This window comes from Taeniopygia guttata, chromosome 3 (genome assembly GCF_048771995.1).
Source record: "Taeniopygia guttata chromosome 3, bTaeGut7.mat, whole genome shotgun sequence".
In the NCBI taxonomy this organism is placed as follows: domain Eukaryota; kingdom Metazoa; phylum Chordata; class Aves; order Passeriformes; family Estrildidae; genus Taeniopygia; species Taeniopygia guttata.
This window is the reverse complement of record NC_133027.1, coordinates 63,000,787-63,027,243: the sequence shown is the minus strand read 5'-3', so window position 1 is coordinate 63,027,243 and position 26,457 is coordinate 63,000,787. Positions and strand designations below refer to the sequence as shown.

The following is a 26,457-nucleotide window of genomic DNA, read 5'->3' as shown; positions in this document are numbered from 1 at the left end:
TTCTGATTCTGCTCCTCACCTTCATCCCCAGCCCCAGCTATCTGCTTTTTGCCCAGCTGCCATATGAATGCTCCACCCCACTGGCACAAGGCAGCTGCAGAGCTCTACTTGCCTGCTAGGTGGACAGGCTTTCACACAAACAAAAAGCAGACAACCACACATCTTTCTCAGCTAATTACCTTCTTCACACCAAACAAAACCAATCACAAAGCCTAAGGAAACCCATTTCCCATGAAAACAAAAAACCAAAATGAAAATATCCTGCTGAAACAACATATGACCATCCATGCTTGTCTGGTCCGGAGGTGAAAATGTGACATGAAGATAACAGACATTTCCTATATAGTTCATTGCACTACGTACAGAGAGGGGATGAAGATGTGCTTGAAGAGAGAAGAACAAAATAGTTCAACAAACAGCCAAGAAGAAGCAAGCATAGAAACCCACCCATACCAAAAACTAGCTTTAAGAAATGATAGACAATAGCTCGAAGAGAAGGAAAAATTCACTAACCAGGACAGAAAGCAGTGCAAGACATGACAATAATATCTAAGGTATATTACACCAATGTAAAGCATAGCCAAATGAATTTCTAGAATGGAAAGAACAAATCTACTCTTCCACAAATAATTATTGTAAAATGTACCATAAAGTTATGATGCATGAGTAAAGAGTGGACCTACTGACACTGCATCACCTCATTTGCTGCAGTTTTGCAGTTTATATGTTTCTATTGAGGAAGTCCCAGTCCATTGCACAGACTGTTTGTTCTCTCCACTCCAGAAATTAATGTGCACATCAAAGTTTCTTATGTTTTGTTTTACTCAAAGGGTATCTAAACATAGCAACGTATTACTAGGAGACATTTCTAAGTGAAGTGTGAATTATATGATTTTACTCAAATAGCTTCATAAACCTTATTGGTGTACAGGAAAACTTAAGGTAGTGCAAGTAATACATAAAATTTATTGATGTAAGTATTAGACAGTAGAAGTTCATTATAGAGTGCTCTGCTGCAACTCACACTCATCTGATTCCTCCTTTAAGTTGCTTTTCTCAACACATTTTTACTCTTCTGACCTCTCATCATGTACCTTACATCAAGGCAGACTAGCCTCAGCTGGGTCATCCAAATTCAGCAATGGCACATAGTGGGAAGCAGGAAAATTTTATACCTCAAAGTGGGTGTGAGTTGAAGTAAGAGTTCTTTAACTTTCTTATAAATTTAAGCTTACCACTGAATTTGGGTCACTCTTGTAAAGCCTGTCCTAGTACCTAAGATGGCTTAGGTACTAGGACAAGGTGCAACTACAGAGAACAGTCAGGATAAGGGGGTCTGCGCCAGCACACTATAAAAACCTCCAAAATAACTTTTTCAGTCTTTAAAGCAAGATGTAGGCTGTACTCCTTCAGTGTTGCAGACCACAGAGAAATGGCAACGGTAATTTCATAGAGATTATTCAATCGTAGACAAAAACACAACATCAATGAAGGACAATTGAGATTTTAAAGGGTAGAAACTGACAGGAGAAGGAAATGGATGTATCAATTTCTCACATCTCCCTCCTGACCTATTTAGTTACCCCAATAAAATAGTGCTGTGGGACCATCTGAGTTTGGTAAGACTGAAATCCATATCTTGTTTAGCCACCTGACTATGCACAACTAAAAACTGGCAAACTAATTGCACTGTGTAAGAATTCTGTAAAAGAAACTCAACAATATTTTCCATTGTATTTCATTTTCTTTACTTAACAAGTTTCTTAAGCCTCAAAACAATGTTAATTGGCTTTCCCCTCTTTCTTGTTTCTGTTATCACTTGAGTAATAGATTGCCATAGTAAAATTAAACATTATTTTATCAACCATACATGACAGATCTATGGCTTAGCCATAGATGCCATAGATTTCATTGGTTTCTTACATTTTATCTCCAAAATCTAACCTCGGTAAATAATACAATATTACAAGAGTAAGACTAAGCACATGTCAACCCATTCAAATGAGTGGAAGTACACCATGCCTAAAAATAGAAACACATCCCCATGGAAGTCATTAAATACAAAGAAATGGCACAGAAAATATCAAAATGTTAACAATTAATCTACTTCCTTATGACTTAAGGAATTAAAGTAACAATTTTGAGTGAGTGCTCTCACAGAGATGGAAAACAATTGTCTTAATAGCAAAGTAGAGGCTAAAGTGAGTGTACAGGTACCCTGCGGTGTGTTTTAAGACTGACAAATAGACAAAAAAGAAGAGACTTGGGAGCTACAGGACATGGCAAGAATACAGGAGACTGTCCACATTCTAATTCATTCATATTAATTTTCAAATGTCTTTAAAATGACAGGCTGAGCTTGAAATTTCCAGTTATATTTTCTTACCCTCCTTCAAAGATTTTAATTCGTATCGGCTCAGTTTGTTTGGATGTAATGTCTTTATCTCCATGAATGTCTCCTTTTACTCTTTCTTTTATAATATTCCCCACTACTTTCTTTTCAAGCTTGCTGCCAAACAAGAAGAATGGCTCGTGTTTCATCTGTAGAACAAAGTCAAGGAAGGGTGTTACTTCTGGAGCATACAATAAACGCACACTTCATTTCAAATAATTTTAACATACCAGGTCAAAGCCAAACTCTCGTTTTGGCCCAACTCTATATGATGAATTAATCTGTCCCATTTAATTTGACAGAGAATAAAAGAGGAGGCAACATGGACAAATTTTTACAAGCATCTTGACAGAAAAGGCAATACTGTATCTTTCCTCAGGAAAAAAAATATCATGGAAAATAGATATGGAAAAGCCTCAGAAGGTAATTTATTGCCATTACAGAATTTTCCCTGGCACCATTAGCAAATGCTTAATCCATGAGGAAGAGTCAATATGTAAAATACATTAAATAGATCTGAAGATCCTCACTCAATTTTATCTTAATCTTTTCTTACAAACCCATGCAAATGTTTGTGTCTGACACTGTTTATCAGGAAAAACAAAGGGCAAAATAAAAGGAGATAATGTATCAGGCTCTGACACACATGAATGGAGGTCTTTAAAAGCCTCACTTTTTACATCTAATTTTGAAAATGGAGACAGATACAGAGACAGTGGCAGTAGCAGAGCTTGCAGAAGAATAAACTGAGGCTCCAAAGTTGTCTTGGGAAGATGTCACTGGCTGATTTCTCAATGGGGAAACTTTTCTTAAAAAAAATTAACTCACGTTTTATAGTTTACTAGAAATTTCTCCCATAAACATACATTACTTTAATTTTATTAAAATTTCTTACTTACCTGAGCAAACTGCTTCCATGCACTTGATGATGTCAGTTTACCAGCTCCAGGTCTGTGCATAGCAGCCAGGGTGTAGATTTCTGTGGTGTTTTTTTGCTTGGACCTTAAAAGTGCCAAAGTGGTCTTTGTACTTAGCCCAGATGGGTTGGGATTACATGAACTTATACACCATGAAGCATAAACAGAAGCTTTGAGGGTTGGTTGCTGAGTGTAATTTGGTTTCGTATAGTTTAAGAAACACCAGCTCACAGTAGTCGTAGTACGCAGACTTGGGAACTGAAGGATCTGTTGAAAATCTGCTACGTCTGTCAGGAGAATGGTTGAGGCTGTGACTTTCCCAACAGTATTAGATGACATCTGGACTAACATCCCAAGAGGTAATTTTTGATGTTTCAGTTGGTCTTCTGCTGGAATTTCTCCTGGTGGCAATGAAGACCTCTGTGGACTCATGCTCATATCTGAGGCTGTTTCATCCACATCCAACTCTTCTGGTGAGTCTCTTCCTTCAGATGGGCCACTGGACTTCTGTCCCGGTGATGCAGAATCAAAACTGGAAAGTTTCTCTCTGCTCAGTGGGAACGCATCAGCTCCCGCCATGCCGACAGGTGGGAAATCTTGAGATGTTGAGGATGATAGCGATGAAGAGGATGACATGGATGGCAGACTTTCTTTTGGCTCAGTAGTACAGCTCTGCCTTACTAGTTGAGGCTTCTGCATTCTTGGAAAATCTTTCTTTATATCTGAGTTAGTCAACTCAACTGCACTTAGTTCCTCAACTATCTGCCCATACATTTTTTCTTCTTTGACTCGTTTCTGCTGCTTGGTCTCCATGAAGAGGTCCAAGCTGCTGGCAGGGGAAAGCATTCGTTTGCCTCCTCCCAAGGTAGAAGCCATGTCAGAAGTGGAAGGCAAACACAAGGGAATTGGTGGCTCCAGTCCAAGCGGAAGTGTCTGCGGCACTTTCCACAAGGGATATTTTTCTAGTCCTCCATGATGACCCAACATCTGAGCTATGTTAAATCCAATTCCTTGCATGGTTGCATTAGTTGCCAATGTTCTTTGAGAAACTGTCTCATCAACTTTACATATTACAATTGCAGGACTGTTGCTCTGTCCGAGGATCTGGGAAATGCTTGTGTACATGACACTACCATAAGATGGCACATGGGTTTGTATCCTGACGGGAACAACCGCTCCTGGCAAAGACTGTACAGACCCATCACTTGGAGAGTCAAAATCTGTCTGAAGATGCCGCTCAGAGGAGGTATCTGTTGGTTTAATGCCATGGTCTGACTGGTACTTAGCAAGAGTATTTTTTGAATACGACCCAGATGTTCCTGAGTAATGCTGGTATGCTTGCTCTTTAGCGTGAACATAATCAGCTGCTTTCTTTCCAATAAGCTCAGGTGCATGTTCCAGGTGATAACTTGGAGGTACGTCTATTTGGAAAGCCTGTTTGACATAAGATTTTTGCAGCTGTTGTACAAATTGATGCTGGAAGTGCAGAGGTTCTGTGCAGGACTGCCACAAGATAGGCTGCTGAGATGGTGGTAAGTGAACCATGCAGACAGCTGGATAGGGGAACTGAAACAATGTGCTATGAATAGGAGGAAATGGGACTTTTTCCTGATGTGCAAATAGCTGCTGCTGCTCTGATGGATGTTTGTTGGGAATATAAGGTGCTTGTTGGATTAAGGGAGTCCTTAACATTTCTGGGCTGTCTGCAACAAGAGCCTGTTGCTGGGCAAGGTGGGATGAGCTATTACTAAGCTGAGCACAAGAGCCAATGGCCTGTTTTCCAGAGTCATCTACCTGAATGGGCTGTAGTACAGAGGAAGGGGAGTGATGCCAGACAATCTGGGAAGAGCGAAGACCAACCTGTGAATGTTCCATCTGCTCCTGCTTTATACTTTGTTCTGTGCTCTGATCAGTCTGAGAAATCTCTGGAAAACCACTGAAGGAAGCTTGGCGAACCAAGAAGCATTTCTTCCTTTCTCGGGATGGAGACAATGCCACCGTAGGTGTTCCAGCTGAAGAGGCATGAGACAGGTTCCCATAATCAAAGGATTTACTTCGGATCTCTGGGATTTCAGCAGCATGAGGACAGGGCATCTGTTCAGATGAGCAGCGTCTCATTTCCCTCTGATGGTGATGCCCAGGGACGGAAAGTGAGTAAGCACCTGCTGGAACTGTTAAAAACTCAGACTGTTTTCCAAATTCATCTTGTTTGGGAGGCGTGATGAACTTCATATTCTCTTCTCTTTCAAAGGACATTGAAAAACTTGAACTGTGGGACAAATTACTTTCTTGGCTAGGGCTGCGAGAGAGACTTGTACCTGTAGACTCAAAGCTGGATTCCCCAGAGGAGTGCTCCATGTCAGCCAGTCTTAAACGCTTCTTTTTGGGTGGTAGCTTTTCAGCTGGAAGTTGAGAAAGGGTTTCACTTCTCTGGGGCCACTGGAATTCTTCAGTGGGTCTCTCCTGCTCTTTACTCTGCACTTCTTTATCTTTTTCAGGCTTATCTGGCTCCTCTGTGACACGAATTTCAGGTACCTGTATGTTGTGTTGGCGAACCAACCTGGGCTGGATATGACAAGGCTGAGGCTGCTGGGATGGGGATGGCTTACTGGTGTCAACATTTTCCATTTGTGGAGCTCGGTCTGGGCTCATTGGGGACTCACAAATCTCACTCTCACATGTTTCAGATGGTGAATACATCTTTTCCTGATGGCATGCAATATGTTCTGTAGATTCAGACCTTTCAAATGAGTTTGGTCTACTCAATGAATTTGTGTGCTGAATGACAGAGATGACATTTCCTGGGGGCTTTCTAACCAGTGATTCTGCAGTCTTTTCTTGCTCTGCAGTAAGGGATGAGTCTTCTAAAGAAGCTGCTGGACTTCCCGACTGCAAGTAAGGCCTGCACATTTCAAAACGTTCCACATGGCAATGGGGAGCATTTTCCAGGCCTTGAAGGGCAAATCCACTTCTTGGCACTTCCTGAATTTGGGATTTGGGATCAAAGTCCAAAGGTTGAATTCCTCCAGGGGTGCCAGTTGTGCTGCTGCAAATCATAGGGCTGTCTTCCTCATCTCCAACACTCTCCTCTTTCCTGCGCTTTCTGTTTTCGAAAGTTGTTCCAAGCATGGATGGCACTGACTGAGATTGTCCAAGTGCATCAATAAAAAACTCTCCCGCTTTGTTCATCCCACTTAAGGATGGTGAGTCCCTGTAGTTCTGCTTCTGAGCTTCAAATTCTTCCCACTTTCTGTAGTGCTTTCCACTGGCATCATAGTCATAAAAGGTCTTGTCTCCTTTCTTCTCTTTTAAGGATGGTCCTTTGTCACCTGCTATCTGTCTGCTCGAAGTAATAATGATATTTTTCCCTTGTCTTCCATGATAGTCTGAATCGGAGTGTCCCTCCTGTACAGATGGCAGTTCAAAGGCAGCCTGCCTTCTCAACATTCTTTGGTGGGATATTCCCACTGTCCCGGGATAAAATACATCATCAGAGCCAGTCATCTTCTCATCAAATGAATGGCTTCCTCTCAGAGATGGGGGAATACTTAGGCTGTTTGCAGAAGAGGTTGGCATGGAGTTACTTCTAATAAGAGGAGAAGAATCTACTGGGGGCTCTAGAAGGACAGGCACATCACCCTGCTGACTGACTTGGTACAAGTTGGATTCACTTTTGATGGATGATGTGGTCTGGGATTGTCTACATTCTGTATTGCTGCCTGGATAAACTTGTGTAGATTTAATAGTGCTCAAATTACTGGAGTCAATGAGTTCCTCTTTATTTGGAGTCAGGTGAGAAATATGTTCCTCAAGCATCTTGATATCTAATCTGTTATTTGAAAGAGGTGATGGGTCTGTTTTGCCCTTTCTACCCATTAAATTGTGTTCCTGATTTGTTGTGGCTACAGTTAGTGCTGTTCTTTGATTAATCCTATAGAACTTCCCAAAAATGATTTCTTCGTAAGACTTTGCATTAGTATTTGGTGGGCTAATTTGCTGCTCAGCACTTTCTGAGCGGGAAAAATAGCCAGAGTCAGTGCTTCCCTTACTGTGTGGGCTCAGGAGGTTTAATGACTGCTCAGAATCTTGTCCTTTTTTCTCTGACAGTCTTAGTGCAAGTCGCTGTTTAACTGTATGAGAGTCATCAGACTTGGTACTTAAGGATGGGGTTTGCAACATATCAGAGCTAATATATGGTGAACTCTCACTCGGTAACTGAATCCCACTTTTAGGGATAATCAAAATGGGGACTTTCATTGGCCCCACCAAGGACTCCTCCATGGAGGAGTGAAAACCACTCCTGCTAGCAATGTCCAGTGGGAGCTGTGAGACAGGGCTCAGTTTGTCAGACCCTTCCACTAGGAGTGAGGTCTCCTCATCCGTGTCTGTGCTCTGCTCTCCATCTGAATGTATTTCAGCTTCTACATCGATGTAACTGGCATCGAGGTCCAATTTAGAGACTGCTGACTCTGTGAAAGGTACCAACCCTGCCTTAATCGCATGGGCATGTGACTTCCTGTGTTTGTAAAGGTTGCTTTTTGTCTTGAAGGAGAAACCACAAGGGACACAAGGGTATGGTCGCTCACCAGTATGAGACCTAATATGCTTTTTAAGTACACTAGGTTTGGCACAGGCCCGATTACAGTAAGGACAAATGTACTTGCCAGGCTTTTTGGGTTTGTGCTCTTTTTTGTGAGCATCTTCTGATTGTTCTAAAGATTTCTGTGAATATTGGCTGTATGCAGGGTTCAAACTTGAAATCTTCTTCCTGGAGAAACCTCCACTATGGCTATGCATATGAAAAGGAAACAAGTCCTCTGAGGCAACTGATTGCAAGTGGCTAGGAAACTGCCATTGAGGGCCTTCCAAGCTCTGATGTGGCTTTATGCTGTGCAAGAAGCCTTGTGGCAACGAATGCTGTGGAAAGGAAAGTGAATGTTGACATGAGTAAGGGCTTGGACGATGCTGTGGATATTGCTTCTCTGTGACTTGCTGTGCAGCTTCATTTGATGATACCAGTTTCCCAGAACTAAAAAGTTGTGCTGATGCCGTGTTTCCTACTTGCTCGTGATCTATTTGTGGTTGCCGCTGTACTTCTTGACTGCCGAAAGTGCTCATCTTAATAACAGCTGGATGTTCTTGCCTCCATCTACTTGGTACTTTAGCAGTTTCTCCAGACCTTGAGGTAGCTTTTTGCCCTATAGCTGTGTCCCCAGAGTCCATTTTGTTACACAAGGTCTTAAGTGCTAGTTCACTTGAAAGCTGTGCAGACACATGGAGTGTGCCCAAAGCTGTGCTTTTCAAAGTCTTGTTGCTCCCATTTTTCCAGGGCTGTTGCAAGTTCACAGACTTTTCTTTCTCTTTGGAACTTTCCACGCAGTAGTCTATAGGCATTAGATTTGTGTCTGTACACTAATGAGAGTATTACACAGTTCTGTTCATGGCATGAACTTTCCTAAACAGTTTATTATACATTTGCGAAGATTTGTTATAGCATTTGGACATGTTCCATTCTTATTAAATACTGAGATGCAGAATGATCCAGAGATACTTGTGATCTCCTAGAGCAAAGTTCTATTCATCTCTTCCATGGTGACACAGCTATCTGTACAGAATAAAAAAAAAAAAACCAAAAAAACAAACCCACACACACCAGTTAGTACAGCCATACTAAACAGCACTGGTGCAGTCAGTTGCACTTCTATCTAGCCTTACATGGAAATTACTGAGGGACTTCAGCAAAGGTAAGTATATTTTACAAAACTCACATTTGTGAGCAGGCACAGTAAAGAATGGCTCCAGAGACTGCATACAAGCATAATCACTACTCAACAGCAGCTCTAGGATTGGAAAATAGAGACCTACACTTTCCAAAAGCAGTCATTTTGCAGTCATTAAGCAGTCATTTTGGAAGGCTTTCAGGGGACAGTTTAAAGGCTTGATCTCAAAAAGTCTACCACATACTTTCAAAGCTGTTTCAGTAAATCACTGCTGAAAATAGAAGCCTAACACTGTGAGTGAGAATTACCTTATCCAGTATTACTCACTTAGGGTTCAGACATGTACTTTAGTCACCCGGCCTTCCTCTCACATCAAAGTAGGTTGATCAGAGAAGAAAACTTTCCATATCATGACAGGTGCTTCTGACATAGAGGCTGTCCATGCATAAGGCCCTCCATATGGAGATGCTTGTTTCTAACTAGTCAGCTTGGGGTACATACTGAATATTGCTAAAAAATTGCTGAAGTGAGGTACTTCTTACCTTAGATCAGCTAACTGGTTTTATAAGAAGGTGTTGTTCACCATTCTAAACTACTTTTAAACAGTCAAGAAAGAGACATCAAAGAAGCATTTCAAACACAGTACCACTGGTACCTTTCCCCAACTCCATCTTCAAATCACTATGTTAAATTCTAGTGAGAATGTCTTGCTAGATGTAAAGGACATATTAGAGACTATGTTTATGTGACTTTAGCATTTTAGATTTCACTGTTGAAACAATTCCATCCAGGTATACATGCATTTGTAATGCTTAAACCAGTAGGTCTCCACAGTTACACTAAAAAGACCAAAAGCTCAGAGGTATGATTACCATAGAAAAGTAGAGCATTTGAACTTGAAGTAAAATCTTCATGTTATCCAAACACAAGACATTTTCTGGATAATATAGGGAGAATTATAAAGAGAGATATGATTTAACTATAGCAAGGAAAATAGTAAAAAAAAATCAGTATTACACATATTGGAATACTTTTCATTCCTACAGTGGAGAAAATTATTTTGGCTTAAAGAAACAATGGCAAAGTGCAAGAAAACACACAGGTAATAGGCTCTTCAGAATTTTTTTCAGTATAAAGTAATTACCTGCATCTTCTAAACATCTAATAGGCATGACTATCTTCAAATTTCCTGTGGGGGGAAAAATACAATTATAAGAAATTTTTTATATTAGGTATAGATGATGACGAAAGTTTTCTATTATTTACAGTAGCGGTCTGAAAATTTCATTTACCCATCCACTAGAAAATTTCATGTTGTGTCTTAGAGGTCTGAGTAATTAGGTCTGAGTAATTTGAAGACTATAAGCATGAATAGTTTTAAAGGACTTAGGTTTCTAATGTGTAGATGAATAACAGCAAGTCTAAACTTATAAAGTCTCACCTTCCTGAATCAGTGAAAAGAGAGCTGCCAGTGTACCTCTTCATTCCTATGCCTTTGTTAAGCCTGGATTATCCCTGAATCCCCTTGGCAAATCCCTTTTCAATGCGTCTCTTCAGCTAATACTTTTAGACTTCAGGCCTCTCATTAAATGTTTCAGGGACTAGCTTACACTCCTGGTCAGGGTGTCATCACTCAGGGACAAGAAAATGTAGTGAAACAGGAATAGATGTCCAAATTAGTTAACACCTGTGTGATAGTACTACAGAATATATGACTACCTTCTCAGAGAAGAAATTTGCAGAAGAAAATTACAGAATACATGGTTAAAAGACTTCTGCGACTGCCATGACTCTCCACCTCTCTGACTCATCACACTGCAGGCTACTCTGCATTGTTGAAAAGACCAGCTCAGAGAAGAGGGAGCTTGAGCATCATCTCATTGCCTTGAGACCATTTCTCCCATGAAAGGAGGCCTCTCCCTTTAAGTTTTCAACAAATCTTTCTTCAAAACCAGATTTCTGCTTTTGTTTCATTAAAAAGGATCTATGTTCAACTGTGACAACAAAAGCAACTATGACAGCATTTCTTTATTGTTTTTATTTATGCCAAAAGTCAGAGCATCTCTAAAGAACAGATCTTTAGAAGCAGCTGGAACATAAGCTTCAGAGTAGGGGATATAGACTATTGTAATGATCCTCAATTAGCAACTATCACAAAGAAGCTAGAGTACTCATGTTTTTTTCATTGAATGACACCAAAAATTATAAAAAAACAACATCTATAGAGGAAAAAAATCAATAAAAATTGAAAAATATTTTTTAGTTCTTTGCAATTAATAACACTTTCCAAGAACAAATGGACATTAGCAAAGCCTGATAACTTGACACAAATAGAATCAGTACCATGCCACCTGTTATGAATTAATCATCAGTAGTACAAATAATATATCAGTAGTTAGGCCAGAAATAACTGATGGAATGTTGGTGTAGTCAACTATTTTGTTAACTGTAGAGAAAAGCCCTGCAGTTCAAAATAACAGGAAGTTATCAAATGCAAACCAGAATATTTTAGATCATAATGTAATTTAGCTTTGATGTGCTAATGACTTCTTTAAATAAGTCTGTTGTCTGATTCACTAAAATAAAAAAGAAAAATGCAATCCAAGTATATATATTTTTTTAAATTTCCTAATCCACTTCCTGATAATAAAAAGTGTTAGTACAAATGGAAAAAGAAATCCTTGTGCACAAGTTACATTATACCAGAAGTGGTTACTGCAGAGCAGCTCGGCAGGGGCTCATGAGGAAATGGCAGGTAAGTGGCCCAGCAGCTCCAGCAGCTGAGCTACACTGAATCCCAGGTCGCTAACGATGCCAATATATGAGCACAGATGTAAAGGAAAATGTGTGGCTTGAGAAAGCAGAATCAGGGACAAGAGTGAATGGTCCTCACTGAGAGAGCAAAGAGACATTTTCCATCTTCAAAGAAAAATACTCTTCTCCTTATTAGGCAATTTTACAAATGGTGAAGGAGAAATTTCTAGAAGATGGGAGTATCCTTTCTTTCCATACTCCTTTCACTGAGAGCACCCTTATAGAAGAAATCTGCCAGTCACAGCAATGTGACAGCAATGGTTTCATTTCAGCAAAAGATGATGCTAATATACATCCGAAACTTTTCTGTTCTGGACTGAGAACTCTGTTACAGAGTTAAAGCCCTTCTTCAGTTCTGCAGCTTCAGAACATTCTATACAATTTTTCAACCTCCACTATGGAACAGGTAGAGACTAATTACAGGGATTATTGATGGTTTATTAATTACAGGGATTATAAAGAGCCACTTTCCTGGGAAAAATAAATCCCTTTCCAGAATGAACATAATAATTTCTGGTTTGGTTTGAACTGCCATCCATCCTGTGTCAAAGATGGCTTTAATATTACTTCTCTTGTTTTTTTTTTCCTCTCCCTAATGGGAGACTGGCCTAACTAGAGAAATGTAAGATACTGCAAAGCTAGTTGGCATTGTGTCTGTTTTATCCAGTCAAAACTCTATCTCATCTGGCTGCATCCACAGCCTAGCTTAAACAAACAAAATACTTCAATTTTTCCAAGTGATTAATGTTTCTCCTTTAGGAAAAATTGTAAATATTTTTTAAAATTGCTTTTCATCAAATACATACTATTTGATAGGTGGAAACTCAGTATATTTCAAGTATTACCTATTTAAAACCAAGGAATTAAGGATGATAAAAGGGCACAATTTTTTTAGTGCCTTTGGCACAGCTCAGCTGTGCTGGAGTGAGTAAGAGTAGCCCACCTACACGGATCAGAAGCTGTATGGGAGTTGCACGGACCACATTGTTTGACAGGAGCTGCAAAGTCCTTCCTGGCTGGTGGCCAAGCAAGGTTTCCTGGCAGGAATGTGGCCCAAGAGCCAGCTCCCCAAGTCACATTAGCTGTGCTATCTGCCTCCTTCAAAACAGGACATTTCACTTCTATGAAAACTTTGAACATGAGAAGATTACTTGGAAACCAGGAGCTGTACTTATGTCAGATGCACCTACTAAATCAAGACTTTGAAAACTTTCTAGAAAGGAACATTATCCTATTGCTTCTTTTATAACGAGAGTGTCTTTGTGAGCCATATGCAGGGAATGTATATCTGATTGACTGCAGAGTTCCAAGATTATTCCTTTTTTTTTCTCTTTGTTTTCAGACCATTAAAATGGTTACACTCAACAGCTTTAAAATAAAATTTGGCAAGATATTACTTTTATTGCTTCTCAATTTGTAGCTCATATTACAGCTCTTGCAAGTGAACAAATTGGAAGCTTATGTCTTCCAGGCTACATCCTGAGTGCACCATACAGAATAAATATTGACTCTAACGTAAGGACTAAGGGTCAGATCCAGCCTTGTTTTAAATCTTTTCTGTCCAGCTCTGCCAGCACAAAGCTGGCTTAAAACCACAGTAACTGGCCCCTGAAGAATTAGTATTCTATAGGGCAAGTGTTAGCACAGACAAACTGCAGTGGCTCCTATGAAATCCTTATATTCATGCACAGACCTCTGCCAAGACTCTTATTAGGCAAGTCTAGTTTATGTCGGGGATAAGCCCAGCAGCCGTAAAAGAGAGGCCACCTCTGAACCCTTCCCCACCTGCAACTGAGAAGAAAATTGCCTAGGCCTTTCAGGAAGAAAGGCAGCATACTTTCAGCCTGCTGTCCTACATGCTTCCCTCTAACCTACTGATAAGATTCCCCAAAGAACTGCTTGGTGTTGATATCCCAGTGAAAAATTAAAAAAGACTGAGATCCCTAGTAAAACATGGATTTATAGTCTCTCCTGCATAGGCAAAGTCATAGGTGGGCTAAATCTGAAGAAGACCTCTCAACCAGCATCCAGTGTGCACCTCTGAACTGAAGGATATAACTGGTATGAAGACAGATAAGCATTTGTTCATCCTTCTCTCCAAGGTCATATATTCATTCATGGGCTGAAGATGTTATACAGCAACATAACAAAAAGAATGCAGTCCTTGGGGTGTATAGTTTTGGCATTTCACAGGAATGAAAAAACAGATGACCAACTGACACTTGGCAAAGTCTGAGTTACTGGGGAATGGGAGCATGCTTGTGCTTTTGCTCCAGTTTGGCAGGAGCAAGAGGAGTAAGATATCATTTTGCACATGCAAATCAAAGAAGGCAGCTCTTTTAAAACAGGTTAGATGTATTTATTTTAATCTACCACTTTCTATGTTATAACTGCTGTTGTTACCTCTTCAGATTTGAAGCTACTACTCTAATTTGTTAATTTAATTCCCCCCCCAGATGTTGTGCCTGCCCTCTGGATTTCAGTGCTTTATTGAATGTATTGTCACTCTCCAAAACCAGCCAGAGAACAACAGTTTTGGAAAAACCCTGAAATATTTAGATTAATACTTATGGGTTTGGTTGGATTTTCGAGTTTTTGGGGTGTTCTTTTTTGGGGGGGTGTTTTTTTGATGGCTTTTTTTTTTTTTTTTTTTAAATTTAGGCAGCTGAACTAATTATTACAATATACTTTTTTAAATGTCATTTAAAAGTACCATCCAATACAAACCCAAACACTGCTCAGTGAGTGCATGCAGTACACAATGATCTAACAAACTGTACTGAGTTTACTTGAGGACAAGCTACAGGGCAGGATCTGTTTTCCATTGCTGTATTGTGCTCACATGGATTCCCCAAGAAGTCAGGAACTGAGGGGACTCACAGAGAGGATCCAGTTAGAAATACATCCAGGGCAGACTGTAACCTCCCTGTGACCAAAGGACGACTTCAGGCTTTTGTCCTCATGAGGGCACATTTGTGTCCCTGGTAGTTGCTGGTTTCAAGGGACAGATTCTGTGCATGTCAAACTAGAAGTGGTGAAAAACCTGGCATTTTGATTTGTGCAATTATTATTTCAGTGCCTGAACTGTATCTAGCTTATACTTTGAGAACTGTTCTAGAATCCTAGCCATTGAGAATTAGCATCTAACACATTTTAGACAACTGTAGTAGTACTGAGTATTTAATTAATTTTATGCTTTTACCAAAATCACCCTAATCTTAATTATTTCATATAATTAAAAATATTACCTGAGATCATTATGAGAGTATGTTGATGAACATACTTAAAAAGCACATTGACACCAACTAAGAAAACGATCAAATAATATAATCTGTTGTACCCTAACACCTGATAACCCGAACTGTAGGATCTTAGATCTGTTCAGACATTTCATATAAATGTCTATGTGTAATTGCTGTGATGAAGACCTAGACTCTGAATGTGACCCTACTGAGTCAGAGGTCAGGCACACACTAAGAGAAAAATCAGTAATGAAACAAGAGCCTCTCATTACAAGATTTGACTCAGAAAGACTGAAAGGAGACTAATTATTCCAACAAGAAGAGCCAAATTCTGCTCTACATTAACTGTAGGATTTGTAATTTTCTCTTCTTCTCCCCCCCCCCCATCCCCCCATCCCCCTTCCCTCGCGTTCCCCCTTTGTCCTGCATCCCCTACTCACTCCCCCTTCCCCCCGCGGTCCCTTGTTCCCTTATCACTCCCCCTCACCGCGCGGTCCGGTCCCTGTCCCCTGCCCGCCCGCCTTCCCCCTCACGACGCAGGCTGTCCCTGCCCCCCCCTCACGGCTTTCCCGTCGCAGCCCCCGGGGTTTTCCTGCCCCCGTCCCCTGCCTCCCGTCCCACTGGCCGCGGCTCAGGTTCCCCCCCGCCCCCGGCACGGGGTATAACCGAGCCCCGCTCGCTCCCCCGGTGTCTCGGGGGACACGCTCCCACAATAAACACGTGTTTGCACCCGAGCCCCGTGTCGCCATTTCGTCTGTTCCCGCCTGAACTGAGCCTCGCAGAGCCGAGGGGAAAGCGGCCGCCCTCTCCTTCCCTCCCCGCCGTGCCCACAGGCGTCCGCCCGGAGCCGATCTCGCACGGCAACAACCTGGTAGGAATCTGAAGCAATGAGTTGCAAATCCAAGGACATCATACTAGATTTATTCCTCACAAAAACAAACAGAATCAGACAACTCAGGTTCAGGCTTTTACATCCTGCATCCTACATATGAAATACCTGAAGTTATTTACCACAAGGTGAAAATAAACTAATCCAACACCTCTAAGATGTATACAGAGAGAATTGTAACATACATTGCAAGAAATGTTCCATTACACAGTAGTAAGAAAACATAGGTGATTTTCAGTACAAGATGCTGGTTTGTATCATAAATGCTTTGAGTAGAGCTGCAGCAAAACTCAGTTTTGGCTATGTTAAGTATCTCAAATATAATTTTTAACTGTTGCTCTCTGTAGTGAACCAGCACTGACAAAAAACCTCAATTCAAATTGAGTGTATTTTAAGAAGCCATATAGGAAGTCCAGAGCAGAAATGCTTTAACAATGACCTTTTAACTAAAATGACAAGAATTTCTCACTTAAAAGTATATCACTGTTTCCTTTTTCAGCACCGTACACAATGTACACATTACTATCAGATGGAAAAAAATGTATAAAAAAAGGTTTAACGTTGTCAAAGACCAGTTGAACACTTATTTCCACAGGATGAGTATTTAAAAAAAAAAAAAACAAAACAAAACAAACAAAAAAAAAACTATGCAAGAGCCAAATTAATCTTAAATGCTTCCTTTATAGGTAGGAATTTAAAAACAAATCTCAATTCTTCTCCTTGAACTGAACAAAACCCTACTATCAAAGAGATGCCAAAACAGCCAACAATCTTATCAACCAATTAGCAGTAAATTGATCCCTCAGATCCCACTGCTTTTAATGGATCAGGCAAATATTATGTTTCTGGCTGCCTAATCTTGCTGTGAACTTCAAGAGTCTGACAGAGCATGTCGGATAACACAAAATCTACCTGTTATGTCTGACTGCCTTCTGACATGGACATCCTGAGTCTGTATACAAAAGCAAAGGATTGGAATTATTCAGATATGAAGCTAAACAAGAGAACTATATAAACTACTAATCATTTCACACTGGTACTTATTTCCTTGGGGAACAAGTTAAAAAAATGAAAACCGTTTAATAAAATACCAATAATTTCCCATGTGGACCTTAAAATGTATTGGCAGAGCAATGGCAGATCTGACAGGCAGTACTTCCAGGATTATTAAAATTTCAGAAGGCAACGAAAATACCACAATTGTTTTGCCCTGCCCATACTCCCACCCCCACTCCCCATCTTCTTTTGAACTGTAGTAAATGGTGATTTATAAGTGTGAGAACAGCTCCCATGCAAGGAAGTCAGAAACTGACTGTTCCTTGCCCACCAAGGTCCTCTTTAAACACCATTTTGATGGCTGAAACAGGGTTTATATGATGCCAAATCCCATTGGTGCTATCTGCAGAAGAATGAGTGCCTCTCAAGAGTGAATTAAGTAGTAAGCAACAGTATTTACTAAATACACATTAACATTGTTCAGGAGTATCCAAAACAGTGCTGAGATACAAATGAGCTCTTAATTCTTGGACTACTCTCCATCAGCAGAAACTCAACTTTATCTCACTTTCTTCTGAGCCACAGTAGTTAAACACAAGGATACTGTGCCAAACCATAGAAGTGTCAAAGAATTTCTAATCACCATTTGTAGAATTGCTTTTCATCATGTAGAAAAGAAATGGAGCTTTGGCCCCGCCCAAAAAGGGCTAAAAACCTCTGTAAAGCAACAGCTCAGACACTAATCAATGATGCTATGTAATGTCATTGAGATGCAACGGAAGTCTTGCATTTGGAAGAACTGGTGAAAATTACCGAGATTAAAGGATTTATTTCTCAATTCAACACAAAGGAACATGTTAATCAGAAAGGAAAATTTCACACCTAATAAAGGACAGAACTATGTAGGTAACCTATGAATTTAGCAGCACTTTGGAAGGACAAAGTATATGCAAAGAGCAAGATTCCCATGCGGATGTGGTTTGTAGTAATTTACAAACTTAGAAAACATCACCTACAGTAGGAAGGGTAAGAACATTTTCACTAGAGAGTTCAAACTGTTAAAAGTTGTCAGATATAAGAATTTTCCTAACTGGAAGACATGCAAAGGCTGAAATGCCTCATCATTTTCACACAAGGACTGCAGACGGGCAGCCACCAGGGAGAACGCAGCTGTGCTGGTAAATCTCTGTTAAGATATCATACAGCTTTCCCCCAAGTTTTCCCAGGAAAAAAAAAAATCAAAATTTGAGTAAATATTGCAACGTTTTTAGGTACAACGCAATTATTCTTCTCATGCCAAAAGGAAATACTAGGCAAATATCAGGCCTCTGCCTAGCATTTTCACCTCAGAAGGAAAATATAACTGAATTTTCTGGGAAGTGAGGTTTTTTTAAGTAAAAAAGTTACACAATCCTAATTATGCAACCGCGGCAGATTTTATGAACTGTCATGTCTCCTTTCACACCATGTCAGAAGAAACCGCTTTCATTTCACATGAAAATATCAGTATCTTTCAAACACCTTTTTGAATGAAAAAATGCACTGCCTCAGACTGAAACTCCCACCCTGGGAAGAATTACATATGAAGACATTTATAGTACCTGAGCTTGCATTTGTTTTTCACTCACACCAATTATTATACAAGTTTATTTTAAAATCTGTCATTGTTTACTAAGCTCTGTGGTCATTACATGTCAAAACAAAAAATGGACACAGGCTAAACATCAGCAGCATGTTCTGACTATTTTTTTTTTTCACTTTTTGCCCCCAAAGTAGAATGGGTCTTCATAGCAGTTTTATTTCCTTCCATCCTGAATACTTTGTAAGAGTTCAGCTGAGATCAGCTATTAAGCCTCAAATCCTAAATATCTCATAGATGTTACGACAGCCACTACTCAACGGCCAAAATGTTTCATTTTGACTCATGACTCAATACAGGCATTTTGGTGTAGCAAATCCAGTCACTGAGCATTGCCTAAAGATTTTGACCACTATTGTGGTAATATAGGATAGATTAATTAGACTGCATATTTAAGAATACTGCTTTCTTTATAATCCTCAGGATGGCCAGCAGAGGAAAAGAATAATTTAAAAACTCTTTAAAATTATTCTGGTCGTATTTTACAGTACTTTGTTCTTTTTTAGTGTATGAAGCATTGAAAGTCAGTATGTATAACATTCAATTGTATCAGAACACCTCTTAAAAATTCAGCAAAATATGCATATGCTTTTTGCTGAATTTTGTAGTTATACATTAAATTTCACTCTTTGCACTTAAGTTTCTTTCGACAAAACACAAATCAACTGTGTTTATTATTAACATTACTATCACTCTCACAAGCAAACACTTCTGAAGAGATTAATGCGTACCAAAATGCCTGAAACTGCATTTAAAACCTCTGTTATTATAGAGCTGCTGCTATTTAAGGCAAAAACCAAACTGACAACTAAGTTACAGATTTCAACAAGCACAATATAATAAAACCCAAAACATTTTTCAGGAAAGACACTGTTCAGATTTCATGTGACTTTTCACCAGACAAGGTCAGATCAGGGTGCATCACCACAACACCTTAAAGTTTCATATACCACTAACTTTTGAAACTATTCCAAGGAAACAGGTCTTCAATATGAAACCACTGAAGACCAAATTACTCCAGTCCATGAGAAGCTAAAGTAAGGGCAGCAAAGAATCCTAATTTCAGCCACCAGGCAAGAGCTCAACAGGCTCTAAGAGGACACTCTCTCTCGAAGATCCATCAAAAGAGAAAGCAACTGTTGCTCAGCTTTAAAAAACTCCAGACAACTTCATATACAGGGTTTTCCTTCTCCTGCATCCTGCCTAGCTCATTCCATCAAGTTTAGTTTTTCTTTCCATTATCAGAAGTGGAAGAGAAATCACCTAACAGTCTGGCCTAAAAGTACCTTAGGTGCTTGTGATACACCAATGACAATTGTGCACAACAAACAAAAGAAAGCATCACCAACACGCAACCCAATGTTTTGAGTTGGAAGAGACATTTAACGATCAAGTTCAACTCTCAAACACCCCCATGTCTAGCCCTCAATATTCCCTTTATAGACAGGGAAATGATCATGTAGAGTATATGTGCAAGCATGCACGTTTGCTAAGCTAGACTTGAACTAATTATTACTGAATGTTCCTTGGGATAGCTCCTAACAATCTGGAATGTTGCACTGCCAACCAAAAAAATATAGGGCTATTTTCGTTAAGACACATTGCAATGTTTTATCACTCAGACCACATAAGATAAATAATCGACTTATTCAATTGAACTCTTCCTCCTACTTTTCCCTTCCCCCCCACCAACAGGGTTTGAGGACACCCTGTTCGCCTGGAGACGGTGAATCACTACAAGCCAGCAGGCCCACTTGGTTCCTCAAAAGTCACAAAAGGTGTAAAAATAGCTCGTACTAATGAAGCAAGTACAGCGTCAGCAGCCAGATGAGCGTGGGTGATCTGATAAGGGTCTGCTGTTGCAAAGGGCAAATTATTAAGAGAATGCTTCTGCCTCTCTCTCTTTTTATTAAGCTTTGTTCTTCCTTTGCTGAAACCAGCCCTCTGCAATGCCTGATAAATGACACCTGACAAGGCTGGCTGTAATTGCCAGTTTCATACCAGTGCAGGAAGTGGTGCCTCTCTACGAGCTGGAGGTACAGTGGAGGTGTCACTAAAAAAAAAACAAATAAAAAGAGGCACAAATAAAGCCTAAAAATAGCCAGGACTACCCACTGAGTATGACTGTGTGGGTATATTTAGTCTGTCTAACACCAACTTTTCTTGCTAAAAACACAATCTTACCTTTATGCAAAACAGGTTCCTGTTTCTAAATTCAGAAACCTGAGAACACAAGGGGAGTAAAAGTCAGATTTAGAAATCATCCCCTTTTCACCGACATTATAACAAGAGCAAAGGTGAGAAGACCAGGCAGATCTTCCACGTGGCTGTTGCATCCTGACCTCCCATAACAGACAGTCGGAAGCGTTCTAGTAAGACATCCCAATAAACAACCCATCATAGATTCAGAGGCAAAGCCAGAGCTGAACCAGCAAAGTCCGGGGAGCAGCAGGAGGAGAAGGCAGGGGCAGGTCCCACACCCTGGCCCGTGGCTGTGCCCAGCCAGCAGCAGTGGGACACAGTGGCTCTCTCACAGCCCGGTCCTGCTGCATCTGCCCCAGGCTGGTGCACGGCCCCTCCCTGGCACGAAGGACCTGCCAGGAAGGGAGACATCAGTTTCTGCTGTTTCAGGCTGCAGCCAAAGGTCACCCCTCGGCCAAGAACAGGAGGGCTTGGCCAACTGATGGAGCCAGCCAGCCCTGGTTGGACTGCCCCACAGACCATCCCTCTGCTCCTCCTGACAGGAGCCCTGAGCCTCCCGTGGGTTTGACTGCAACAGGACAAGCCACAGCTCCACTCAGCTGAGGTGTTCAGAGATGTCCAGCCAAGTCTCCTTCCAGGAAAGCTCTGTGCTCTCACAGGCCATGTGCTTCGCTCCCTGCTTCCCAAAAGGAAGGTAGGGATGGTCCCCCCAGTCCCCTTCAGAACATCTGCAACTATTTAAAGTCTGTGACTGGGATACCACTACTGGAAGCCACACTCATGCCAAATTCCTAATGCTGACTGGTGCTCTGCATGAGCTGGGCAAGGAAACGGTGTCTCCCACAATTTTGCTTTTTCTATTTGATATCATGACTGGTTTGGCTGACACACACAAGAGAGCTTTGTTTCATTATTATGCAGCCTTCCTGTGTGCCTCCAAATACCGCCCATCACTTCTGCTGGGCTAAACAAAAACACACAGGTTTTTACCAGACTTTTTCTCTCATTTACAACAAGAAAAAAAGCCCACTGTAACATATTGACAACTTCACATGCAAGATTCAATACAAATGATTATTCTGAAACTAGAATTTTTATTTTCCTCTCATTTTAAAATTAAACAAAAAGTAATTGAAGTTATTAAGATTAAATTTTTAACATTAACTACAGTGGGAAATTGAGATCATGTTCTTGTATTGATATGCTGTGATTAATTCCCACTGATGCAAGAGCACTCTTTGTGTAGCATCATAGTTTTGTCGTTTCATTCTTTGCCTTAGCAGAAAATTTAATAATCACTGATTTTTTTACTAAAATAGATAAACATGATCATGTAAGACAAATCAGTTGATGATACTATTCTTCAGACAATTTAATTTTCATCTGAAATGAAGAATAGATGTTATTATATTAGAGGAAATATGGATATAAAAATAATTATTAGTAGGCTTAAATACTGAAGGCCATGTTCTGGAAATATATTTCCATAAAGTTAATAGGAAACAGTACCATATATCTTCAACCACTTTGAGGATCTTAAGTTATAAAGTTAAAAATACAGTGATCACAGCCTCACAGCGTATCTCCCCACTCAGATTTGAAACATAAATTCTGTCTAAGCGACAGTAATATATTACCTATCTTTTTAAAAAATGATAAATCATCTTCACTGTACACTTTAGAAAATTTAACATTTACTATTACATTGTATTTTCTAAAATTCTGTAGAATAGATTGAAATCCCAAAATTGGGGAACAAAATTGGTACGTTTCTGACATAGGCTTTCTCCTTAGAGAGACTGACATAGGCCAGTGTTTGAAGTATGGGTGTTGGAACCTTCTTGTCCCAAATGTAGAATCATGGGATCATTTAGATTGGAAAAGACCTTTAATATCATTGAGCACAACCATTAACTTAAGAGTGGTAGACTGTTAAGACCACCACTAAACCATGTCCCTAAGTGCCACATGCACAATACTGTAAATACTTCCAGGAATGGTGACTCCACCACTTCCCTGCGCAGCCTGTTCAGGTGCTATGAAGAAAGGTTTCCTAATACCCAAACTAAACCTCCCCTGGTACAACTTAAGGCCCTTTCCCCTTGTCCTAAAGCAAGTCCCTAACTCACGCTTTCACAAACAGATGGCACAGGTGGAATGGGAGGCTGCATACAGTAATACCCTGCACTTCAGATGGAACAGCAGTTCCACAGTGGCATTTCCCACAAAATGAAAGCATACAGTTGGTTAAAGCACACCACTCCACCATGGGCAAATGGAGGCAGTAGGCACCAGCACAGGACAGCAGGGGAGGCTGCAACAGGAGCTATGGGAGGCAGTAAGGAAATACAACATTAAGTAGAAAGAGTCTGCACTATCTCACATCATCCTACATCCTGCTGCAGGTTGCTTTTCCTGCCACAGCCTTCTCCCTCCCGCCCCTGCACGGTGTCGTTTTCCCCAGTGTGCACTCCCCTCCCACTCACCAACCTGTAAGGCACACCATGATTTATTGTCACCTCTCCAATCTGGCCCAGCATCTTAGAGGTGCAATCATAGGTGCAGTCTACAAAGGGCTAGGATTAATGCTTTATTGGCAATTGCAGCAGGCAAGTGGCTCAGCTCACAATGCAATTTTGTCCTCGAGAAGACCTGTAGGAGGAGGGAGCAGGTTGCCACGAGACTAATGCCTTCTGTGCACTGCATATGTCCTTGTTGCTGGGCAAAAGGGCATGTCCAATTAGATGTCCTTTATTATTAATGTTTTCTGTTTCATCTCTTGATCATGTATCCTCCTCTGCACTCCAGCTTGTGTAAGGCACTGACATCTGCAGAGACATTGCTCTACCTGGGAAAGCTCAAGTGGAAATCTGGTGGTGGAGACCAGGTATCTTCCTCTTGTAGACCCAAGCAAGATCACAGTAACTAGGATTCTCAAGCTAAAAAGATGAGAAATATGAGGTATCTGCCCTGCTGGGAGTAATAATCACAATGTATTATTAACAAAACTCAGGTTTCATCATTAACTTGACTCAGGTTTCAGGAGCTGATCTCACCCTAATGATCCTCCAAATTACATCCAGTCTTTCCTTCAGAGTAGAACCAGTACCAGCAAGGAAGCCTGGCAACTGCTACACTGAAAAGAAAGCACTGGTAAAAATGAGCTATAAATACCACAATCAAACAGGTGCAAAAAATTACAGACATTTTAAGTTGCTTGAACTCAGTGCCATCTCACCACTTGGATCTGATCTGCCAAAAGGATAGAGATTGTAACTTCAAAGCAGCTGAGAGGGAAGGGCTCACTGTCAGTGTGTGCTGCATATGGCACAGTTGACCTGACCCTCCTTCTGCAAAGGATTCACTCCACTCTCCTCAAAGATGTCAGTCAAGTCAGAGCTCCTCTCTTGGATCTCAGAACATGAGAAAGGCCACCTACGTGTTTGCTATAATGAAGTAGCCAACTGTCTCAGTCACGACCCAACTCCTTCCACAAAAAAACCTTGTTTGATTTTGTTCCTCTCCCAAGCTCATCAGAGGAACAAAGACCTTCAAAAGTGTTTTCTCAACCCCTAAGTGAGAGATGAAAATGTCACTTTAATTGTGGATTGGTGAGGTCTCCTTGAGTAAAATAAACCAAATTGCTCAGATGCAACTGCGTAACAGGGAGCCTAATTGCTTTGCTAGCATCAACAAAGAGCTGCTGGTTCATTAGAGCAAGCTGGAGGAGCTGCTGTTTGCATCTTCACAAGCTGGGAGCATTTGGTTGAAAAATCACTATGGATGTTTGATCCAAAATTCAGCCTCTGATTTCTGATCAGCAAAACTTAAAAGCAAAAAGCCATCACTCTGATATTTTTCTTCACAATCTTCTTCAGGGCAACAATTAATTTTTCTCCTTGATCTGCTCAAGGATGTCAAATCTAGTCATAAGATTGGATATGAACTTTTATATTCTGTATATACTGCTAAGAGAAAGAACAGAACTGATGTGAACCAAATTGCAGTTTCACATGACAGCTGGAAGATGCTGGCACTTAGGCTGCTATACTGAGGTCTAACTGCAACAGGACCTTGCCAGAAAGAGCAAAGGGCAGAGGAAGGCCAGAAAAAGGCCAGTGGAACTTAAAGGCACTCACTTTTCCTGCTGACTGGTCAGGAGCAGGTTTGGACAGCAGGCGACAGGCAGACAAAGGAAGCTTACTTCCATCTCATACAACAGGGAAATAATTTTCTGAATCACACTAAAGAGGAATGTGGCAGCTATTGCCATAAAAATGTCCAGGAGCATTCTCTGCCTGGTGCAGTTCTACACCTCTTTTAGGAGACCACACTGCTTAAGTTTGCCTGTCCACCCTCTCCTCATCACAAGGCTCAGATAAACCATGGCCTTGCTTTATGCTTTAGGTAGCTCTTTTTCCATCACAACCATCTTTAGACTTAAAACTTTCTGAATGAAAAACACAAACATAATCTTAGGCAGATAACTGCCTCAACAAATCTATCAAGAGCCCCTTATTTTCTCCAACTCAAACTCCACATGTGAATAGGTCCATATACAGGCTCAGACACATCTGCATAAAGAGGTCCATTTGCCTGAGTGTTTACTAATAAATGCTTGGCAGTCAGAGGGACACCAGAAGTGCATCCAGTTGTTTTTCATTTTTTAAAGAAAAGGTTGTTTACATCTCTAGGAACAAAGCATTGATGAAGTTGCTTATAAAATGCACCACCCATGGATTCAAATCGGAATCTTTTCTTTTTTCCCCTCTTTATGCAGTCTGCATCAGCTTGTGGGAAAGTTAGTAGAAATATTCCACCAATGAATTGAAAAGTGGATCAAACCAGTAGAACACAAGCCTTCAATAAAGCAAAATAACTCCACATGGGGTGCTTTCAGGAAAATCACTCAAATGCAGAGCTACCCATTGTGCTGAGGGCTCAGATAGGTCAACCCTTTGCATGCTCTGCTTTTCACTCAAGATGCTCATCAGGAATGGAAACCAAAACCTTCTTTCCTGACAGGTTACGAATTAAATAACTGTAGCTGGTTTCCAGGATCTCTTACCTGCTGCTAGCAATTTCACATAGAAATAATAGAAATCCTCATAGAGCAAATTATTTCTAGAGGTATACTTTTAATCACAGACTGCTGTAAGATCCTTCTTTTCCAGTAGCAGTGATTCCAGGAAGCACAGAGCATCTGCTAGCATTAAAAGAAGAGCACATCTAAAACCACAGCTCCAAGTTGTCAAAATACTGCTTGTTGCAAGAATTTCATTTGTGCTAACACTCTGCTAGAGCACTCCAGGTAATAACAGCAATAACAAACAACAAGGAAAAAGTTACAGGCATGCTAATATAAATGGGGCAGCATTGCTCACAAGTATTTTTAAGTCCCAGTGGTGTTGATCCACCCATAAGCAGGTCTGGATTTATAGAAAAGGAAAGAGTAAGTGGATGACTACCCCACAGGAAGTTTCTATTTTAAAAAAGTGTCTGCCTTGACTGAAAATCAAGATAACACCTCTGAAATTCCCACCTGTCAAATACATTCTGTTTACTCCTTGGTTTTCTTTTTCTTTCTACAGTGAACTGAGCTGCTCTAAAATTATTTTTCTGTGATTTTCAGCTAAAGTAGATATG

General features: G+C 40.5%; 1 protein-coding gene across 11 annotated transcripts in view; it reads right to left on the bottom strand.

The window, feature by feature from the left end:
- The window catches only part of HIVEP2 (HIVEP zinc finger 2), a 137,028-nt gene that overhangs the window by 16,231 nt on the left and 94,340 nt on the right, over positions 1-26,457 (bottom strand). For all 11 annotated transcript variants that reach the window (XM_030268093.4, XM_072926999.1, XM_072926998.1 and 8 more), the window contains 3 exons: positions 10,174-10,218; positions 3,292-8,914; positions 2,387-2,541 (listed from right to left, as the gene is read on the bottom strand). In XM_030268093.4, coding sequence (XP_030123953.4) covers positions 2,387-2,541; positions 3,292-8,703 — 5,567 coding nt within the window. In that variant the 5' untranslated portion in view covers positions 8,704-8,914; positions 10,174-10,218. The remainder of the gene's footprint in view (positions 1-2,386; positions 2,542-3,291; positions 8,915-10,173; positions 10,219-26,457) is intronic.